A 22,865-nucleotide genomic window follows, 5' to 3' on the forward strand; every position below is an offset into this window, starting at 1 on the left:
ATCATAATCTCCTTTAGATGCCGAACTTGGCAAGATAAATTGAGAGTTTATAGAGGGACAACTTGGTAAGAGTCATGTCCTTTCTAAGGACATGCCTCTCGATTGCCTTATAAATAAGGGTTAATAATGTGGATAAAGGATACACGAAAGTTATATGGTCTGCTCCTTTAGCATTACTGCCCTATCCGATTTGTAGCAAGTATAAAACATTTTGCAGAATAATTATTATACTCCAGATAACATCTTTTATACAGGTCTTATATATTCAAGATCATTTTCAGCAAGTAGAGAAAGGCATTGTATCAGTTTGGTTGTTCAGAATTTGCAGAAACTTTACACAACTGGATTCGGGGGATTTCTATGTTCATCTAGACATAGGGGAATTTCATACTCCATTCAAACTCCCTGACATTGGATCTCAAAGTTTTCCCTACTGTTCATAACGGGGGAGGGGAGGTCTTCATGGGGACAAAAGGGAAAATCCATATCCATCCAAATTTCCTTTGGAACTAAATTTTTTTATAAGTATTGAAAAAGGGGGCTAAATCATCTTCATTGGGACAAAGAGGAAAATCATCTGGACAAAGTAGTTGCCTTAAAACTTTCTAATTATAAATCCAAGGTTGAAATCACTTTGCATTTAGACTTTTCATCATAAATATCTCTCTTAAGTGGGGAAATTAAACTTCCATCTAGATTTTAATCATTTTAAGTGAGAAATTCTATTCCATTCATCTTTTATGCATTTTAAGTGGGAAATTGTATTTCCATCCAGATTTTCATCATTTTAAGTGGGAAGATTATATTTCCATCCAGATTTTATATATTTTTGTAAGGCAAAATTGATTTCCATAAGGATATTTTACATTTAAAGTATGAACAAATAATTTTTATAAGGACCTTAAATCCTTTATTCATAAAATAAGGCCTTTCTACTATATTTTGGACTATTTGAATAGCAAAATAGTGATGCACTTCAGATATTTATCTCAACCTACTACAACCTGATACAAAAAAAGCTTAACCTGACATTCCAATTTGCATTTGTAACCGAACAACTTGATTAGGCAACCCTTCCTCCATCTTTTGAGCTCTAAATTGTCACCTCAACTACTAAAACCTAACAACTATGAGAGAAAAGAGGGGAGGGGTGCATTTGCAGTGGAGCGATGGTGTGAAAACCTCACAAAAAAACTCTATGATTATGACTGTGAGGCTTGTTGGTTCTAAAAAACTTGTTTTGTTCCATTCTTTAGAAGTACTAATCTTCTTAACTACAAAATTTCTTCTTCTATGGGAAAGATTGAGTAGATGATATAAGCCTATGACAATCTTACAATTAATAAAAACATCTTGGCAAGTTTGAAGAATTAGTCCCTCCTTACATGTGAATGATGATAATCTTTGGCAACCTTACATGCGCGTTGCATGTGTGGAGATTAAGGACACGAGAGCTAGGCTAGTGTTTACCTTAAATGCTTAGATACCAATGTGGCTTGCTTTCAACTGAATTTAGAAACGAATGTTGGGGAGGCGGAAACAGGCATGAAAGCAGTGTGGATGCTTCTAAAAGTGCATCATGGGCTTCCAGATCCCTGGGCTTTTAGATACATTGCCACATCCTCCCTACAACTCACTTCTTCAAAGAGATACGTTGTGATACTCTATCACAACAAGTTTAATAGAGTTCTATTGTCATTAAGACTCCTTACTAAAGGCTGTAATAACTTTTAAATGTTCCCCATCTCACTTCATAGTTCATATGGTACAACAATACTCGATTTGGTTATTGCAACAGGTATTTGATCTGGCAATGCCTATGAAAGGCTATGGTAGGAATAGGAGAATAAATCTGAACAACCAACATCAAAATTAACACTCCTTCAAATTTACTTTTGCTTACAAACTTCAATAAATTTGGTACCTACAAACCCATGATGTTTTAAGTACAGCAATCTCGCTCCTTCATTTCGGTGCAACTATGCATCCTATTTGAATCCACCACTGCATTGAGTAGGGAGAGATGTTTCTACAGAGCCAATTGTCCTTAACAATTTAAGATGTCCAAAGCAATGTTATGGGACTCGGACTCACCTCTGACTCAGAAAGTCAAAATTGGACTCGGACTCGAACTCGGGGACTGAACTAGGCAAGGACTTGAAAATTTGAAAAACCCATGAAATTCAAAGATTTTAAAAGATTTTAAGATTTTTTCATGCATCTTTTAGTCAAATAACATCAAAATTTCAAATACACAATAACTAAGATAAATTGAAGCTACTTAATACACATACACAATTTTGCATAGATCGCATAAGTATAAAAGCGAAATTCTAAAGGAAAAAACCTACCTCAACAATCACCTGAAGATTGATTTTGGCGACAAGTGGCAGAGACCGAGATTTTGGCGCGAAAACTATGTATTTTCTTGTCGGCCAGAACTTCTCACAAGAAGTTGGTATATCTGCCAATTCTTGACCAGATTTTAAACTATGATAACATGTATTCAATATGTATATAATACTAACAGTGATATTTGTCTATACATATTCAGTTAATACATTCTTTTAATCATCTATTTAATTAATTATTAATGAAATACTTATTACAGACTCGGCTATCACACTTGGAAAGACTATAAACATACGACCAAACCGAGAGCATTCATCATAATTAACTGTTGCATGATTATTACAAGGTAAGCAACAACGCTTTCTTTTCTTAAAGATATCCTTAATACTTATGCATTGATATTGTGACTGTACCCTCAAGAATTGCTCAATTTGGGTGTAATCTACTATCATTTTCTACATGGTCTCCTAGCCATAACCTTTTCTTCTCTTCTCTCTACTTTCTTGAGGCCATGTAAATTAATGTAAATAACAACGTCCTTTATCACATTAGCTACAAATTCTTGTTCATTGCTCCATAGGGTCATGACTGTGTTCTCCACAGAATTGCCACTGCTGGTCTGAGCTTTTATTATCTCTTTATTTATCATCGAGTTGATCTTGAATACCATTTATCATAAGTCTCTCCAATACTTTTGACTATCTTTGGCTAGCTTCTACTGCAGTATCATTGAATTGTTCAACACTATACAGTGACAGTACAGATCTTAGTGATTCTTCTTGTGATCTTATACTGCTGCTATCTTTTCCTATTTTAGATAACTGTCCTTTTTATCAACTCTCCACACCTTCCTTGAAAAGTCAACCTCTTTTCATAAGAGCTTGAATTCTTTGGGATAAGCTTGTGTGTTATTATGATATATCTAAATATCACTGCCTTATTTTCTGAGATGGTCTGCCTTGCTCCCTTATGCAAAGTAAACTCTTCAAAATTATATTGCATCGTTTTCAGATCTGAAGATGAAAAGTTCCTTAAAACTGATTTCTGTGATCATCAAAATATCTAGACTTCAAATTCTTTACCACAACCTTAGCAGGAAATTCTACATTTTCAGATGCAAGTAACATAAATCTCATTATGGCGGGTTTATGATGAATTTGATGCCAACAATAGTCTTCTAGATGAGGGTTCATACAAGTTTTAAGAACTTGGGGCTTCCATATGGCTTCTTTTTTACAAACCAGCATCAATAACTATGATGCAAGACAACAAAAAAAACAGATCAGTCCTTTTTTGCTCTTTTTTGCTGCACCCACTGGCGAGAGTCCTGAGCTTGGGACTCAGTGAGTCTGACGAGTCTCTGGACTCGGCGAGTCCACGTGGACTTTGCCAGGACTCGATTGAGTCCGAATCCAGAAACCATTTGCCTCAGAAAGGTGGACTTTGCCTCGAACTCGCAGAGTCCTATAACTATGGTTGTTACCGATGCTAGTTCTGATGTTGATGTGGGTGCGGGGTGTTGATGCACAGATGCGTGGATTTTTTTGGGGGAGGTGATTTTGGATGTGTATGAATGCGTCCATACATATATATATATATATATATACAATAATTTATGTATGCAAAGAAATACAAGAAATATACAAAAATAAACCATTCTGTAGCAATTAGCATAATCAAATTGAAATAACAGTAATATGGGAATGAATGGCATGGAATGGCATCTTTTAGGGCTGTTTTAGGGTTGTGAGGTAAATAGGAGAAAAAATCTAATAAAAAAACATATTAAACACATGTTTTAATAAGTCACTTAAGTGACTGGGTGCTCAAAATGGTTGGATGCTCGTGGGATGTGCTCAGATGCTCAACGGATTCTCTCTAGATGCTCTCCCAAGCATCCTGCATGCATCCACAGGAGGGAAGCATGATTTCTAGCAGCATCCATGACGCATCCTAATGCCTACAAGCATCAGAACGCATCTGCCCTATTTCCAAATGCATTGGTAACTTAGGGACTTTTACAAAAACTCGATAATGCCATTTGCTAAGTACTCTAAATTTCTTTATCGTGCTGTTTTAGAAAAGAGGTTGAGCCATAGCCAATCCTACCAAGGGAGGAAGCAAAGCCACAATGGACTCCTAGTATTAGATTGCCTGCCTCTCCCCTATTTTTTTTTGCTAGAGTTAGGAAGAGGAAGATGTAAGTTTCTTGATGTTGCATTTACTTATAGGTTTAAATAGGCAATATTCTTTCTTAATTTTACTTCAGATAATCAGGCAACCAACTATCAACATTCCACATGAGAATGTCATTTCGTACTCAATCCGCATTTAAATATATCTAGACTTGGCTAGTTGCAAGTGTAATTCTTTTGCCGTATTGAATTCACACTTGGAAGACTTAGAATATAGTGATTGTGCTTATGTAACACAGAAATGCAAATGCATGATAGTATATGCAAATGCTCATGGTCTTGTAATATCCAAAATGGATATTTTTCCCCAAGTTTCTCAAAAGATATCTTAGAAATTCAAATATATAATTTCATTGAATATATTTCAAACCAACCATAAAAATACAAAAAAATACCCAGATGAGAATATAGTCTCAAAAATGTATAAAGTAAATTAAATCTTCAGAACAATGACAAAATCCAATTGTAGTTACACAAACTAATGAATATGAGAAATATGAACTTGAAACACAATGTGAAGTACCTACACAATGTCTCCAATCGGCAATGGGTTCCATCCATTGTCTCTAAGCTCGAGGGTTTCCATCCTCAAACGGGCTGAAAGTTGAGCTTCCAAATTCTCCACGAGAAGAAAAACAAAACATAATCCAAGTGTATGGAAATAAGCTCCACTTTGTTGTTTTAAAGAATAGCCCTACGACTTCCCCTACTTGTCTCTTCATCTTTTATTCCCTTTTTTAAAATCTCCTTTTTCCATTTAAGAAAATGAAAGGCCTTTTATTAATAACAAAGTGGCATATTAATATGTACTTCAACTTAGTGCTCACTTTATTAATAACTATTTAATTTGCAGCGTTAAAATGGATAACTAATAGGACTTAAAAAACCATGTATGAAATCTCATTAGAAAGATCTTGGCAAAATCCTCCATGTTCAATGATGAAATGCCAAAAATACTAAACCCTAGTGACTTACTATAAATAGTAAGCATCTGAAAACCCTAATGAATCAACTTTGATTGGCTTAAAACTAGAATTGCCTTGGCCAAATCTCACTTTGAACCCTGGAAAGTCCTAGTTAGCCCATGATGTTACCTCCCCTATTTTGTTAATTTTGAATATTCTATTTAACCATTGAGATTTCAAGAAAATAAAAAATGGTTGATTAAATTAGTTATTTTTTATTTCATATGAAATGGAATTATTGGTTATTGGTTATATTTTATAAGGAGTTGAAGATATTGCTTAATCATTATGCTATTACATGAATTGGAAATGGTTAGTTAATATGGTTCTAGTTATGAAAACTAAATTGCATTTGAATGGTGTGGAAATATGCTTTCACCGTGTTATTTTCCTCTTGTTGGAGCGTGACGAAGGGGGGAAAGCATTGGCTAAGAGGGAATAGAGCATGTGCACACCAACTTGCCACCAAACTATCTAGTATTTGTCTAAACCAGCATGGTCAAGGGAAAGCGGGCTAGGACAAACTACACAATGCAAGTGTCCACCATGAGCAAACTACGTCACCAAATACATATACACATTTATACTTCGCATAAACAAATAAAAGAGAGTTAAAATTGTTACCTTCTATCTGAAAGGGAAAAATACTGAGGAGGGGGTTAATCAATGTTTCAGCAGTTTAATACATTTTTAAACACAAAGCTAAACATAAAAGGTAGGAAAGACGAACACAAGATATACTCGTTGAAACCCTTTAGGGAAAAAACCACAATACACTAACTCCAACGAAATTGGGCTTCAACCCTTTACATCAGAGAGCTTCAACTCTCCCATTTCACTTCACCACGCAGGCTACAACCTAAACTATGAGGCTTATATCTCACACAATGAGAATGGTAGGGTGATGATGAGCCAAGCTTTTGAAACATAGCTTTGTCTGAAGTGATAAAGCTTCAATGGATTTAGATGCTACAGCAAAAAACACTTATGTCAACTAAGCCTTAGTAAACTCAATGGTCACAAATTGATGCAACTGAACACCTCCCTCATTACCTCAAAAGAAACACGGAACTTTAAGTATTCAACATCTCCATGCCCACAATCAACAAGCTCAAGATTATAGAACCGTAGTCCCTTTATGCATATTCCTGTTCCTCCTTAGTCTTCCCAAAAGTAGCCTTCAAAATGAAATTTTTTCCTCTAGATGTATATCAAAGGCATGATACTCCTTCAGCACTCACACCAAGCTTCTCTTGCATAGGTATGACCATTTCAAAAATGCCAAAAGGCTCAGTCTTACTCATCGCATTCTCAGGAAGAATCCTCTCAGTAGCATACGTACTACTCAACCTCTTTTTAAAAACTCTGCATGTTTCAATAAATTCACACCAGCTCCAACTCCTCAAAATAAACATCTCCCGAAAACCTCCAATCTGTAGAAAAGGTTCAGAAGAAAAAGGGCTCGTAGCACCCTGTACCTAGCATTTTTAGACACGTCAAATAATGCACTACACTTGATATAAAAGAAACAGTTCTCAAAAACCTTTCTCAGAAGATTTCATTATGTCGGCAATCACATTCATGGAAAAAACATTTATCTTGTCCGCATTATCCCATACCAATGTCAGTTTTGCACTATCTAAGACTTTCACCTTTATGTAAAAGCCCAACAAGAATTATAGCCTTCGTTTTGCAGAGTTCTCTTAAACATGAATTCATTACACTAAGAAATAATAAAAAATCCAACTCCATTCTAAATGCATTTTTCACCCTTTGAATGCCACCAATGAAGCGTGTTGGAGTCCAATAAAAATGATAACATTCAACGACACACTGCCATATCAAAAGTACGCAATTGTTGTGCTGCACTATCTTTTAGCCAGCTCGCGCACAAAATCTTCAAAAAGAGGTAAAGAATTATAACCGCCTGGAGGATTTTGTGTTTTACTGAACTTAGTATCAACTGACCATAATAAGTGTTTTTTTTAAACTGCACATGTGCCTTATTGAGATGCACTTCTTTTTCACAAAAAACATAATGCTCAACTCACAATGATGAGCCCACATCCTTAGTGTTGCTGCGACTAACTTTATTTAGGTGAGAATCTTCACACGATACACATGTAGAGGGAATGGGATAAAGCCTGCAAGGGAATACATCATTTTGGTGACACTTGCTAAACAAAGCCAACAGCTCTAGCAGAACAGTTACAAGCATGTTGTCGACTGATCACAAGCTAATTGCAAATGCAAGCATGTTGTTAATACATTTGTCCTTCTAAAAACTTGCTTATAGCAGTAGTTGCACACACAGAATGTCTTTGCACAGATTATGATTAATTACCTAACACTAAGCTGATTAACCAACGCACATATGGAGCATACTGAACATAAGTGGAAATTCAACCATCCTGTGACATCAATGATAAAACAACCAACAATATACCACTTGGAAAGTTTGTTCCATTCATCTTAGGTATAATTGTATGTAATTCATTATACATACATATGTATGTATGTGAATAACTTGGAGTAACACATATGTGCATACGTGTACCTTAATACGCCTATACATACATGTGTACTCAATTTTAATATATAAAGCATAGCTATATATACGTGTAACATCACGTACAATTATACCTAGATAATATGAATATTATCTATAATAGGTGTAGGCCAATTGCTAAAGAATTAAATTTTTTGTCTTATATTGTTTTAATAATTCAACTACCTTTACTATTCAAGTTTTCTCAAGATCTTCAAGCTCGTGCTCGCCACCTTGCATATCTTTTCATGCACATAATGCGTTGATCGGATTCAAGTCCTATATAACAAGCGTCATTCTATATAGAGGAAAATCATAGCAATGTGGAGGCTTGCTAAAAACTCTTGCTTGCAATTCTTACCATTATGTAATAGTTCATTCTTTGGAAAATTATCCTTCTACTGACGTCGAACAATGGCTATTAAAACTTAGAGATTGTAGCTTGTGGCTGGGAGCAATAGAAATAAATCACATTCGTATTGTATCACAATTTTCTCGGGTCATAATCTTTAATCTATCCATTTCATCAAAACTAGATCGAATGTATGCATTGGTATCTTTCTTTCATTTCTAGATGGTTCGAGCGGACATAGATCTTCACATAATAGAGTTTCAAAACTTAGTCTACCGATATGCCAATAATGGGATGAGTTGTCAGCCCAAAGTTGTTTTTGCAACTTATGTCTTTAATCGTTTATCTAAACACTTTAGTGTGATAAAGACAAGGCAATCGTGCGAGACCACACACTTCCTGTTATAGTGGCATCTTTCCATATGTCGCTGAAAGCATGGAAATATACCCTGTTGGGTGTCAAGTGACTGAAAAAGTCTTATAATTTATTTACTTGATTTTATTTTTAAAAACTCTTAAAAAGAATGTTGATATTCTCCTGCATAAATCAAAATAGCATAAAGTACACTGGAAAATTAACCAGGAATCATCAAGGATGCCCATGTAAGGCAGAGATGTGTGGTGTAATCTATGTAAGATGGGTAGTACAACACCCTCAATGAAACAAAAATTTATGTCAGAACCAAACTAACAAATTGTAATCTGAAAACTATAGCTAGTAGCTCATAATGGGGAATTGGGTGATGTCTTGTTTGTCAAGTCGAGCGGTGAGTGATCGGGCACATAATGTCCATATAAGTCCTTGGCCAAGGCGGCAAATGATGCTGCTATGATCACTAGAGGTCGGTATAACTTGCAGTTGGATGGATAGGCTATTAGGAGGGTTCCACGGTCTAGCCAGTTATGTAGTTGACTCTCTGACACCAAGATGCTCGGCTAGCAGGAGGAGATGGTGTACATGTGCCTTATCCCGTGCAAGGTAGGTCCATTCTCAGTTGAGAATGAGTGGGGGATATACTAGGCCGTGGTTGGCTGGTTAGGCCTCTAAAAATGCTTCTCCTCTCCACCAATGTCGAGACTTGCACCAGACAAAATGGGTCTACATGTCTTAGCCTAATGTGATTCAAACTTAGCTGGTATTTAGATTTCCTTTCATGTCTTATTTCGAGTTCAGCTAGAAATATATATATATATATATAGGTAATAGATCTTTAGTTGGTAGTTAAGGTATTTCATGTGAATAGAGTTAATTTATTATAACCATTAATCCCATGTTTGTGATTATGTAAATAGCTATTTTTTATTGATAAAATTAAAGGAAATTATGGGTTAGGAAAATTATTTGTTACACATGGAACCCAGGAAAGTCGAGCTAATGACACATCATGATGAAGGGAACCCAAAATTGCAGATTAGAATCCTACGAGCCTTGCCTGCTCGATGCTGGGTATCTAACTGATTTTGGCCAACGTAACAGGATTAAAACCTCTATGCTTTAGGTTCCACTGGACCAAGGCCTATTTACCCAATTCAAATCTCGGAAGAAAAATGTATTATAGCGGATTGGAAAACAGATTCCTTCAATTGGCAAGTGTTAAGGAAAACTTCTAGATTTGTGATATATGACTTCAAATTTGGATTGTTTATTAGAATTGTATTTTGCTGAAAAAAAATGTTAAAAGGATTGTTTAATAAAAGGTTTTTAAAGAAAGAAGATGAAAAATTGCCAGCATTCGATTTATGTAACTTTGAACAAATTTATGACCAGCGTCAAATTTCAATTGGGTAATAAAGTCAAATATATATATTTTTTACATACAACTTTATGATATTGATAATGCAAACTTTGCTTAAAAACTTACTAATTATGATGCCACAAGTTGTTATATTTTAACGCACTTCAGACTTGTCTATTATGCTTTAACCTTTAATGGACACAATAGATACAAATAACAGGAAAGAACTCTTATCCTATGCTATTTGTGTTTGTCAAATCTGAAGAACAATAAACAACTTAGTGTGCTTATCAAATTAGAAAATTATAAACAAATGAATGATAAACACCATAAAGGACAAACTATATTCATTCCAACTCTAAAAAACAATTGAAATTCTTATTGTTTTTTATCTGCCGGATAAATTATACTGAAGACACTTAGGTTCTTGGAGTTCTACTCAGCACAATAAAATCCACACAATGCCTGAACGAGTGTTCAAAAAATTACAATCTCTTTGCTTAGTTCACAGATCCAACTTCTCCTTTAAAATGAACCAAATTTCAAATATGTATGCTTGATGATAGAAAGTTACTGTCTTTTTTTAAGAGCAACCCCTCATATCTCTTCTCATCTTTGTTTTACACATATTTATAAATATAAAAGAGCTGTCGGTTTTGCTCCCTCAAGCAACGCACCTCTTCACCATAACTAATCAATTTGTCTTAATTTTCTTTAAAAAAAACAACTGACTGTTAATTAAATCAAGAGGTAATAAAACCAAAAACTGCCACTGTAACTCCATCTACGTAGGTCCCTCAAACATACGCCATTTTAAATAATATCTCTGCTTGCTCTTGTTCTCTCCCCGACCACCATCATTCGCCTAGGCATCTCTTTCTGCATATTCGCGCACAGCGACCTCCATGAATAATTTTATATGCGATAAAACCCTGTACTCATGTGAACGCGATGTATCATGCGAGTGATGAGAACACTCGAACTTGGTAAGGGCACGACTATCTTCTTCTTCCGTCGTATACTTCAAATCTCCTTAAATAACAACAGCTTCTTCAAATGCGCCCAACGCTGGATTCTAACACTCTTTCCTCCAAATTGTGGTCGCACGTTCCACGCTCCAGGCCTGCACAACATATAAACTAACATTAGATATTGAACACAACGAGAAATAATAAATAATATAACTTCACCGTTCAGGAAGTCCTACAAAGAATGGGTACTAAAATCTCCAATTCACGACATCCTTTACATTGCGAATATTATATATTTCGGTGAGAACCTCAGACCACTGAAACATGGAAACTCACTCTTATTCAAAACTTTCATACTATCTCTTCTAATCTTCTGTACTGAATATATTTTATCTATATTGCTCCAGTATTTAGTCTGTTGGTTGTTGCCTGGGTGTATGCTGCCCGTGGCTTTCTTTATTCATCAATTACTTGTTTGATGGTGACAAAATAGGGTCTGAGGATGCGATCTAGATTTGCTCCTCACTCGCTGATAGAGACACCTGATTTATTTTCCCTTCTCTTGGACTGAGACACTCATTGACATCCATTGAAACTGCTGGAGGTGATCATCTAGAAATTGACTGGCATAGCAGTGTGCACTAGAAGAGAGCCTTGAGACCTGTCAACTGTGTACAATTGTATAGATTCCACAGGCGCACAAAAAAAATTCCAATCTTTTCTATTTATATTTTTATTGCTCCTGCCTGTCACCCTTTATTGATAAACCATAATATTGAATATATTCCGTTCTGAAAATCCTCATGATCTAGACTTATTTGTGATTGAAACTGTTCATCATATAATGTTCACATATGTCCATCACTTTCTTTGTTAGAGTTTATTATTTTCAATTATAAACTATGAGCATTTAATCAAGAGGTTTCAAATTTTACTGCTGAAGAGATTGCTGAATCAAGCAGGGAGCATACGCACTGATTATGATCTATGATGAGGTCCCTGATAAGTTTGGACACTGATACCAGTAGTTTCATTGTTGGTCAGGCCTTAGGAATATACCTCTACCATATATGCCAGATCTTGTGGGTATTTGATCAGTGTACAAATATATAGGGCACAGATTAGTATAATCTGAAAAGAACAACAGTAGTTAAAAATCATGGTGATCTAAATGCTGCCCATCTGCTATTTTCTATGTTGGCTCAGCCTATGCATTCTATTCATTCTTCCTTTATGAATAGTTAATGACGACCTGTGACATCCTCTTACAGGTACAATAATGCCATGAGAATTTGTTACACGATCTTGTAGTAATAAACTTAACAACTTTGAATTTTAGAGTTCCATCAGTGGCTCTTGCTGGGGACATATGGTCCTTGTGGGCATAATGAGATTCCAATTGTCTTTGGAGAAGTTGACCTACCAAGCAAAATAAAGCAAATTAGTCCGCATACTTGCACATAAAAATCTAGAAAATGAAATAAAATAAAAGAACTAAGCAACAATAAAAATAAAGAAAAAGGCAGAGTATCTTCCCTTTCAAGCTTACTGAAAAAATGGTTTGAGATACTGTCCATGAACTAGAAAATTTTGTATATGACCCTCCGTATCTTGCAAAAAGTAAGATTGTTCTCTTGCTTTATCAGAAATAATAAATGGTCCGAGCCATAAGGCTTCGAATTTGCCATGCTTACCTTTGTCCTCATCCTTAGCGTTCTATTTCAAAACCCGATCACCTGCCTTAAAAGATCGCTTAGAAGATTTTTTATCATGAAGAAACTTGACTTGCTGCTGCTTATTTATATTCTGCTCTTGCGCGAACCTTCTTACCTCATCCAGCTCAATCAAAGCATTTAGCCTATTTTCCATAAAATTGACATCTTCTAATTGCTCTTCGGTAACAAATTTGTAAACAGGTAACAAGTTATTTAAGGGAAACTTGGCCTATTTGCCATACACTAAGTTAAAAGGATAGAAACCTGTTGATTTCTTCACCATGATTCTGTCCGCCCATAGTGCCAAATTTAGCTTTGAATCCCAGGCGCGTTTGTTATTAACTAGCATTCTTCTGATGATCTTCAGAATGTTTTTATTGCTGGATTCCGCTTGTCCATTACCCTGGGGATGATATGGAGATGAATATGAAGCTGCAATACCATACTTCCTGCAAAACTCAACAAATTCGTTAGATCTAAAACACATACCATTATCTGCTACGATTTTTTGCGGGACTCCAAATCTAGTCAAGATATTTTCCATAAGAAATTTAATAACCACTTTACTTGTTGACTGCTGTGTAGGTATAGCTTCCACCCATTTGGTAAAGTAATCGGTGGCTACTAAGATCCAGCTATGTCCACCACTTGACTTTTCACTGATTTCTCCTATAAAATCAATCCCCCACATTTGGAATGTTTCTTCCGCTTGCATTGTCCTTAATGGGAGAGTGCCATCATATTTTAATTTATCGGAGAATTTCCGACATGCTTCACATTTTCGAATATAGGCATGGCAATCCTCGAAGAGCTGAGGCCAATAGTACCCTGCTCGCAATATCTTATGAGTTGTAGTCCTTGCTGAAAAATGACCCCCACAAACCCCTTCATGCATTTCCTTGAGAATAACTTCTGATTGTGCAATATCTAAACAAAACAATAGAATCCCATCCTGATTTTTCCAATACAAATCACCCTGAATTAAAACATATTTTGCAGCTTGTAACTTAACGGTCCTTTTCTGATTCTCATTCAAATTATCTCTACATTTAGTATGCTGCAAATAATACACTATATCTACGTACCAAGAGCATCTCCCAATACTAACTTTAGTATGTTCATCGCTAATTTGGTTGACTTGCACAGCCTCCAAATTTGACTCCGCCATAAGCTTAGCTAGACCTTGCCCTCTAACTAATTTGGTAATCTGAATGTCCACATTGAATTCCTGGATTTGATTTATCCAACGACATCGTCTTCCAGTGGTTTCAAATTGTCTGAATGTCTTTAATGGCAGCATTTGGCACATAGGTGATAACTTCAGCCCCTACTAAGTAAGGTCGAAAAGATTTAATTGCTTTAACCAAAGCATAAGCCTGTTTTTCATTTATATCATAATTCAATTCAGCTGCTTGTAAACTCTTGCTAAAGAACGCAATTGGTTGCTCGTACCTTTCCTCGTTCTTTTGTAGCATGGCTGCAGCTATGGTATGGTAAGAGGCAAATGAAAATAACTAGAACAGCTTCTTAAAATCAGGAAGCTTTTAGAACCGGGGCTTCTTTTATAGCTTGCTTTATCTTAAAGAATGCCCCTACAACCTCACTATCCCAAGCAATTTTAGCACCCTTCTTAAGCATCTTAACAATAGGTTTAACAATTTCAGCAAAATTAGAAACGAACCTTCTCACAAAATTTATTTGCCCGAAGAAAGATTGGATTCCCTTAGTCGTTTTAGGTATCTGAATGTTATCAATGGCTGCTACCCATTCAGGATCAATTCTAACCCCCTCCTTTGAGACGACATGACCTAACAATTTTCCTTCAGTTACCCCGAATTGACACTTTTTAGGATTCAAAGAGATTCCAAATTCAAGGGCCCTTATGAAGATCTTTTCTAAGTGCTTACAATGGTCTTCTGCTTTCTTTGAATAAGCAGTAAGGTCATCTTGGTAGACAACCATGATCAAGTCAATCAATCCATCGAAGGCAACATCCATTGCCCTTTGAAAGGTAGCCCTTGCATTTGTTAACCCAAAAGGCATCCTGGCATAGACATAGGTACATAGGTACCCCAAGGTGTGGTAAAAGCAGTCTTATATTGTTCGGATTTTTTCACTTTGACTTGATTATAACCCAAAAATCCATCCATCATAGATAGTAATTCATTATCGGTTACCTTTTGTAATAAAATCTCCATGTTAGGTAATGCATAATTGTCCTTAAGGGAAGATATATTCAAATTTCTAAAATCTATACATATCCATATATCACCATTCTTCTTTCTTACTGGGACTAAATTTGAAACCCATGTAGAATGCCTTATTGGTTTTATAATTTCGCCGTCTCTTAATTTGATGAGTTTATCTTTCATTTTTGGAGCTAATGTTGGATTTATAGGACGACATCTTTGTCTAAATGGTTTGGCATCAGGTTTCAAAGGTATTTCATGCTGGAACTAATCTTCCCTATATGCTTTAAGCTCATCATAACTCCGAGCGAAGACGTGTCTATATTTTCTTAATAAAGCAATTAGGTCAGCCCTTATTTTTTATGACAATTTCCTCCCTATGTAAACCTTTTTGGGAGAACTTTCACTTCCCAAATTTATTTCCTCAATTTCATTTTGAATCTTGGTAGATTTGCTATTTTTTGGACCTTCCTTTTCGTCAAAGATTTGTTCTAAAGCAACTAGACCTTTTGGTATTTTATTAGTTTTCAATTGCATTATTTCCTTTCCAAACAATGTTTCCTTACCATCTTCTTCTTCTATGTAACCATTCCAATCAATGAATTGATTTTCATTATCTTCCTGGCAAGTCAAAAATTTAATGATATCATTATCGTCCTCAAAAACTTGCTAGTTTTGAACATTGTTAGGTATAGAAGGTTTTTTTTTCACTTCAACCTGAATAACTTCATCAAATGGGATATCCATTTGCCTAATAGCTAGATTAGCCATTATATCAGCTAGGTAATTGTTTGATCTATCGACCCATTTGATTGAAAAGGCATCAAAGAATTCTATCAAATCCCATACATAGTTCCGATATTGTTTTAATCTTGGGTTCCTAGTTGAAAATTTATGCCTAATTTGTGAGACAATTAGATCTGAATCTCCTAAAACAATGAGCATTTTAATCCTATATGCTTTTGCAATATCAAGACCAATGATTAACAATTTTCTTTTACATAAATTGAAATTGGATCAACAATCTTAGAAGTAGGTTTGGTTATGCTTACTTGGAAGTTGTCCATGTCCGAATGGCAAAAATTAACCTCGGGATCCGAAATGTAATCTTCAACCAAATAATATGACTGAGGTTCCCTTTCGATTCATATTTCCTTGCCTCCCACAGGAATGGTAGCATAAGACATATCTAACTGTACATGACCTCCAACCTAATTTGACCATTGCCTAGATAACAACATACCATAACTTGTTGATATTTCAACTACTGCAATGTCAGTTCTGTATGATATATGCGAAAATGATGGAAAACGAAATTCTACATTTTTAATTATTCCAACAACAGGGACAGGTCTGTTATCCATGGCATAACATTTTCCAAAAGGAGTATCAACTTTAAGTCCTATTTCCTTCATTACATCAGCAGACATAATATTGACTGCTGCGCCAGAATCAATCATACAATTTTTTACCAATTTATTGTTTATCAACAATGTTAAATAGAATGGGTCTACTTGATTTGTCCTCTTATTTAATGTTGTTCCTAGATATACAATAGGTGTTTCTTCATTATTTTTAACATCATCCTTATTGTTAATATCTTGCACACTAGACAATATCTTCACAATTTCCTGCCTGTAATCAGAAAATTTCATCATATCCATTAGAGGCATAGTAATTTTTAACTAAGATAAAGCATGACTCATAAAACTATGACAATTAGATATTTTCTTACCATTAGTTTGCACCACTGGTTGCTTGGTAATTTTATAAGTTTGATTACCTTCCTTTTGTTTGGTTTGAGCTTGATTTCCAGGCTTCTTAGATGCTTCAATCTGCTGCTGATTTCTTACAAATATACCAGCAGGAGTCCCTTGATCAGCATTATTATCTTTACTCCTTCTTTGATATGTATGTTTAGCATGCTCAACTGCTGCAATAGTATAGGCTCTTCTTTCTTTTGGCGTTAATCTACGAAAGGTAGGATTGTCTTCCTCATCTGAAAAGACTTGTTGAGTACATTGCTGCTGGTTAGAACCCCTATAATAATAATTAGCATTATGATCTTCATCCTCAGAATAATCTTCGTCTCTCCCCCATAGTGGTTCAGATGATATAGTGTTGACTAAGGGTTTTTCTTTACTCTCCAAATTTTCTTCCTCAAAAATAGCTTGCGCAACAATACAATGATTAGGATCGTGGGACATCCTGCACGCATCACACCATGGGCCATCCTCAACAATATTCACTTTCTTCAAAGGATCAGGTGTATCTCTAGCATGAGTTGGTCTCTCTGGTTTTTCATCCTTCCAATTTGTGTTGTAAGGCATATCATGTAATCTTACTCTGTCATTTCTATTAAATGGTGGCCTCTCATTTCTACTTTGTTTGACTTTTATCTCCTTTAACATGTCCATTATTTCTTTCAGTTTGTCCTTAGGGATTTTTGGATTATACAGTTTTGGATCATCCCTCTTATTAACTCTTCCTGCTACTATCCTATCATTTTCAATGGTCATGGCAACTTTGAAAGCTTGGGGCAGCGAAGAAGGTCTATGAGATCTTATTTCATAGTGGGTTTTGCTATCAAAGGCACTTAAATCAAAATCAATCAAGAATGAATCTACAGGCCTAGTTTCTCTTGGAATTCTGTTGAGGACTTTATTAAACCTTTTGTTGAACTCTGTCACTGATTCATTTGAGTTCTTCTTAATGTTGGTCAATTCATGTGACACAAAAGATGTATCAGTGTGATCCTCGAATTGCTCAATAAATTGATCTAAAAAATTACACCAGCCAGAAATTGATCTATCTGGCAAACTTCTCTACCATTCTGCAACGTCATCAGTTAATGATTGAACAAATAATTTCATGAACACATCTTCATGTTCTTCTTCAAAATCTTCAACCACATTTTTCAGGTTGATAACATGTCTTTCAGCTGATTCAGTTCCATTTCCTGAAAATTTTGGTATGGCATTCCTCAAATCATTTGAAATAGGATTCGGATATCCTTGAATCCCATTGAAATCAAGTTGCCTATAGCATTCAATTTCCATTGGTTGCCGCATCACTTGATTTCTATTGCCTTGATTTTGAGCCACATATCCTTGAATGTTTTGATTATTGTTATTCTGATTTGTCCTATAAGGCTGTCTAGTATTCCCACTATTTTGCTGAATTCCTCTATTATTTTGTCCATTGTTCCATACTCGCTGATTATTATATCTATTAAAATTGTTATCTTGATCTCTCTGTCTTCTATTCTCATAGAGCAGATTATCATGATTAGTAGCATATTGTGCCTCCAAATTCTTTCTGTGAGGTGGGTTATACCTAGGCAGAGTATTTTGATCTGATTTTTCTTCCCTCCACCTATCTGATTTTTGTTCATTAGAAGGTTTAGGCGGGGAGGTAATAAGGTCTTTTGACATTCCTATTTTCGCTAGGACATCGTCTGGCTGCATTTTTAATGCTTTTGCCAATATTGCGCTATTGCCATTCGTAGTTTCAGCCATTTTCTTTATTATCATGCCCCACTGCATTATTTGTTCTTGTTCATTATCATTCTCTATACGAGTTATTTCACATTGAGGCTCTTCATCAATTCTAGGAATGTGAAAGAATGGGTTTTCTTCTTCATTTTTCGGGCTATTATGGCTTGATTCACAAACTTCAAGTTGTTTATTAGCTCTTTCCTGAAAATTTCTATGCCCTGTATAAAACATTTTTGCCTTTTGATTTTTACCTTTCTTATTCTTTGGCTTTTTCTCAAAAGAGAGTTGTGCAAGTCTTTTAGGTTGGGGGTTTACCGATCTTCTACCCCACATGTACTTGTAAAACAAACAAATGCTGGTCAAAATATATTATAGAGTCGCCACTTTCTTGTAAACAGAAAGAAATGAAAATTTGGGTTCTTTATCCAGCAAATTTTTATGCCAATAACTTGAAAAACAATTTGCTGAAAACAAGAAAAGAAATCTCTTTTTAGTTGCTGATTTTATGTGAATTAGATAAAATGAGAATTTAAGCCAAAACTTTAAGACTTTTGAGCACAGCTTTAAAATTTTTAGAAAAGATTTGTAAATTTTATCACAATGATGATTAAAAATCTGAATGTTGGAATCTAAAAATCATAAACAACAAATGGAAACAAAAGAGAACTTTCTAATGTATCTATATCTAACTGAAAGAACAAAATCAGAAATCTCACCTCTAGGCTTATGCCTAAATGAAACTCTAAACTGGTCCTGGAGTAAGTAAATCTTACTTGCGACGTCCCCAGTAGAGTCGCCAATCTGTTGGTTCCCAAAACTACAGATTGGAATCCTACGAGCCTTGCTTGCTCGATGCTGGGTATCTAACTTAGTTTGGCCAATGTAACAGGATTAAAACCTCTGTGCTTTAGGTTCCGCTGGACCAGGGCCTGTTTACCCAATTCAAATCTCGGAAGCAAAATGTATTATAGCGGATTGCAAAACAGATTCCTTCAATTGGCAAGTGTTAAGGAAAACTTCTAGATTTGTGATATATGACTTTAAATTTGGATTGTTTATTAGAATTGTATTTTGCTGAAAAAAAATGTTAAAAGGATTGTTTAATAAAAGATTTTTAAACAAAGAAGATGAAAAATTGCCAGCATTCGATTTATGTAACTTTGAACAAATTTATGACCAATGTCAAATTTCAATTGGGTAATAGAGTCCAATATATATATTTTTTACATACAACTTTATGATATTGATAATGTAAACTTTGCTTAAAAACTTACTAATTATGATGCCACAAGTTGTTATATTTTAACGCACTTCAAACTTGTCTATTATTCTTTAACCTTTAATAGACACAATAGATACAAATAATAGGAAAGAACTCTTATCCTATGTTATTTGTGTTTGTCAAATCTGAAGAACAATAAACAACTTAGTGTGCTTATCAAATTAGAAAATTATAAACAAATGAATGATCAACACCATAAAGGACAAACTATATGCATTCCAACTCTAAAAAACAATTGAAATTCTTACTGTTTTTTATTTGCCGGATAAATTATACTGAAGACACTCAGATTCCTGGGGTTCTACTCAGCACAATAAAATCCACACAATCCCTGAACCAGTGTTCAAAAAATTACAATCTCTTTGCTTAGTTCACAAATCCAACTTCTCCTTTAAAATGAACCAAATTTCAAATATGTATGCTTGATGATAGAAAGTTACTGTCCTTTTTTAAGAGCAACCCCTCATATCTCTTCTCATCTTTGTTTTACACATATTTATAAATATAAAAGAGCTGTCGGTTTTGCTCCCTCAAGCAACGCACCTCTTCACCATAACTAATCAATTTGTCTTAATTTTCTTTAAAAAAAACAACTGAATGTTAATTAAATCAAGAGGTAATAAAACCAAAAACTGCCGCTGTAACTCCATTTACGTAGGTCCCTCAAACATACGCCATTTTAAATAATATCTCTGCTTGCTCTTGTTCTCTCCCCGACCACCATCATTCGCCTGGGCATCTCTTTCTACATATTCGCGCACAGCGACCTCCATGAATAATTTTATATGCGATAAAACCCTGTACTCATGTGAACGCGATGTATCATGCGAGTGATGAGAACACCCGAACTTGGTAAGGGCACGACTATCTTCTTCTTCCGCTGTATACTTCAAATCTCCTTAAATAACAACAGCTTCTTCAGATGCGCCCAACGCTGGATTCTAACACACTTTCCTCCAAATTGTGGTCACACGTTCCACGCTCCAGGCCTGCACAACATATAAACTAACATTAGATATTGAACACAGCGAGAAATAATAAATAATATAACGTCACCGTTCAGGAAGTCCTGCAAAGAATGGGTACTAAAATCTCCAATTCACGGCATCCTTTACATTGCGAATATTATATATTTCGGTGAGAGCCTCAGACCACTGAAACATGGAAACTCACTCTTATTCAAAACTTTCATACTATCTCTTCTAATCTTCTAGACTGAATATATTTTATCTATATTGCTGCAGTATTTAGTCTGCTGGCTGCTGCCTGGGTGTATGCTGCCCGTCGCTTTCTTTATTTATCAATTGCTTGTTTGATGGTGACAAAATAGGGTCTGAGGATAAGATCTGGATTTTCTCCTCACTCGCTGATAGAGACACCTGATTTATTTTCCCTTCTCTTAGACTGAGACACTCATTGACATCCATTGAAACTGCTGGAGGTGATCATCTAGAAATTGACTGGCATAGCAGTGTGCACTAGAAGAGAGCCTTGAGACCTGTCAACTGTGTAGAATTGTATAGATTCCATAGGCGCACAAAAAAAATTCCAATCTTTTCTCTTTATATTTTTATTGCTCCTGCCTGTCACCCTTTATTGACAAACCATAATATTGAATATATTCCGTTCTGAAAATCCTCATGATCTAGATTTATCTGTGATTGAAACTGTTCATCATATAATGTTCACATATGTCCATCACTTTCTTCATTAGAGTTTATTATTTTCACTTATAAACTGTGAGCATTTAATCAAGAGGTTTCAAATTTTACTGCTGAAGAGACTGCTGAATCAAGCAGGGAGCATACACACTGACTATGATCTATGATGAGGTCCCTGATAAGTTTGGACACTGATACCAGTAGTTTCATTGTTGGTCAGGCCTTAGGAATATACCTCTACGATATATGCCAGATCTTGTGGGTATTCGATCAGTGTACAAATATATGCGGCACAGATTAGTATAATCTGAAAAGAACAACAGTAGTTAAAAATCACAGTGATCTAAATGCTGCCCATCTGCTATTTTCTATGCTGGCTCAGCCTGTGCGTTGTATTCATTCTTCCTTTATGAATAGTTAATGACGACCTGCGACATCCTCTTACAGGTACAATAATGCCATGAGAATTTGTTACACGATCTTGTAGTAATAAACTTAACAACTTTGAATTTTAGAGTTCCGTCAGATAGAATAACTGAAAAGACATCTTCTTTTTTGGCTTTAATGCAAACTATGTGTCATAAAGAGTGGAAAAGACTTCAATGTTTTGATTTTTCCATCAGTTACATTAATATTTTGGAAATGGAAATTATGATGTGGTTCTTAAAATTGTAGACAGACTGCTATTATTGATTGAATTTCATTCTCCATGCTATTAGATGGTCTCTGTTTCATTTTTCTATGAAGAAAGTTGAAGTAATTGATTCTTTTCAAATCGATTCTTGTCAAGACATATTTATCTGTGACTAAATGTTAAATGGCCAGAATGAAGGTATCTTTTTCATGTTTTGCATTCTAATCCCCACCATACTGTGATATGAGAGTGAGAATTGATTAGGAGATTTTTATTTTGAGTTAGTTTGCATGTCCTTTAAATATTTCTAGTTAAAAGCTTTGCCTTTCCTGATTTCTAATGAAAGGCATACACTTTTTTAAATTAATTGCAAATATTTAGAAGGTAGTTGAACCTTGTAAAACAAGCCAAGTGATTGCAGGAGGATGTAACACTTACCTCTACTGTTGGAACAGTTCTGTCACTTGTTTGAGCATAAGAACATAGAGTTAGGTGGCAAAATTGGTAAACCAACAGATTTTTGGTAACTCTTTTGGAGATAATTTGAAAAGAAATTGAGAAAAAATCATCACATCCCTATGTATGAAGAAGAATTACTGATGAAAGTACAATAGGTTGGCTGAGAAATGGGTTTAGCCAATGACAACGTATTCCCAATTCTGCAACAAATTTGGGTTGGCAAGATGACCAAGAGGACATTTTATCTAGTTTGAATACAACCACCTGGAGGCATAGAAGAACTGGAGCCAGGTATAGGAGGGTCCAATT

The 22,865-nt window shown here is 35.3% G+C and overlaps 1 protein-coding gene across 5 annotated transcripts in view; it reads right to left on the reverse strand.

Annotated features, from left to right (window-relative positions):
- LOC149552143 (vacuolar protein sorting-associated protein, putative (DUF1162)) overlaps positions 1-22,865 on the reverse strand; it is a 336,370-nt gene that overhangs the window by 86,255 nt on the left and 227,250 nt on the right. Inside the window, exon 23 of one of the 5 annotated variants that reach the window (XM_089787623.1) lies at positions 20,594-20,791. The exons of the other annotated variants lie outside the window; for them this stretch is intronic. Coding sequence (XP_089643749.1) covers positions 20,744-20,791 — 48 coding nt within the window. The 3' untranslated portion in view covers positions 20,594-20,743. Of the gene's footprint in view, positions 1-20,593; positions 20,792-22,865 lie in introns of those variants that run through there. 5 annotated transcript variants of the gene reach the window in all.

Source organism: Cupressus sempervirens, chromosome 6 (assembly GCF_028749045.1).
Source record: "Cupressus sempervirens isolate cs-2001-9-10 chromosome 6, ASM2874904v1, whole genome shotgun sequence".
NCBI lineage: Eukaryota > Viridiplantae > Streptophyta > Pinopsida > Cupressales > Cupressaceae > Cupressus > Cupressus sempervirens.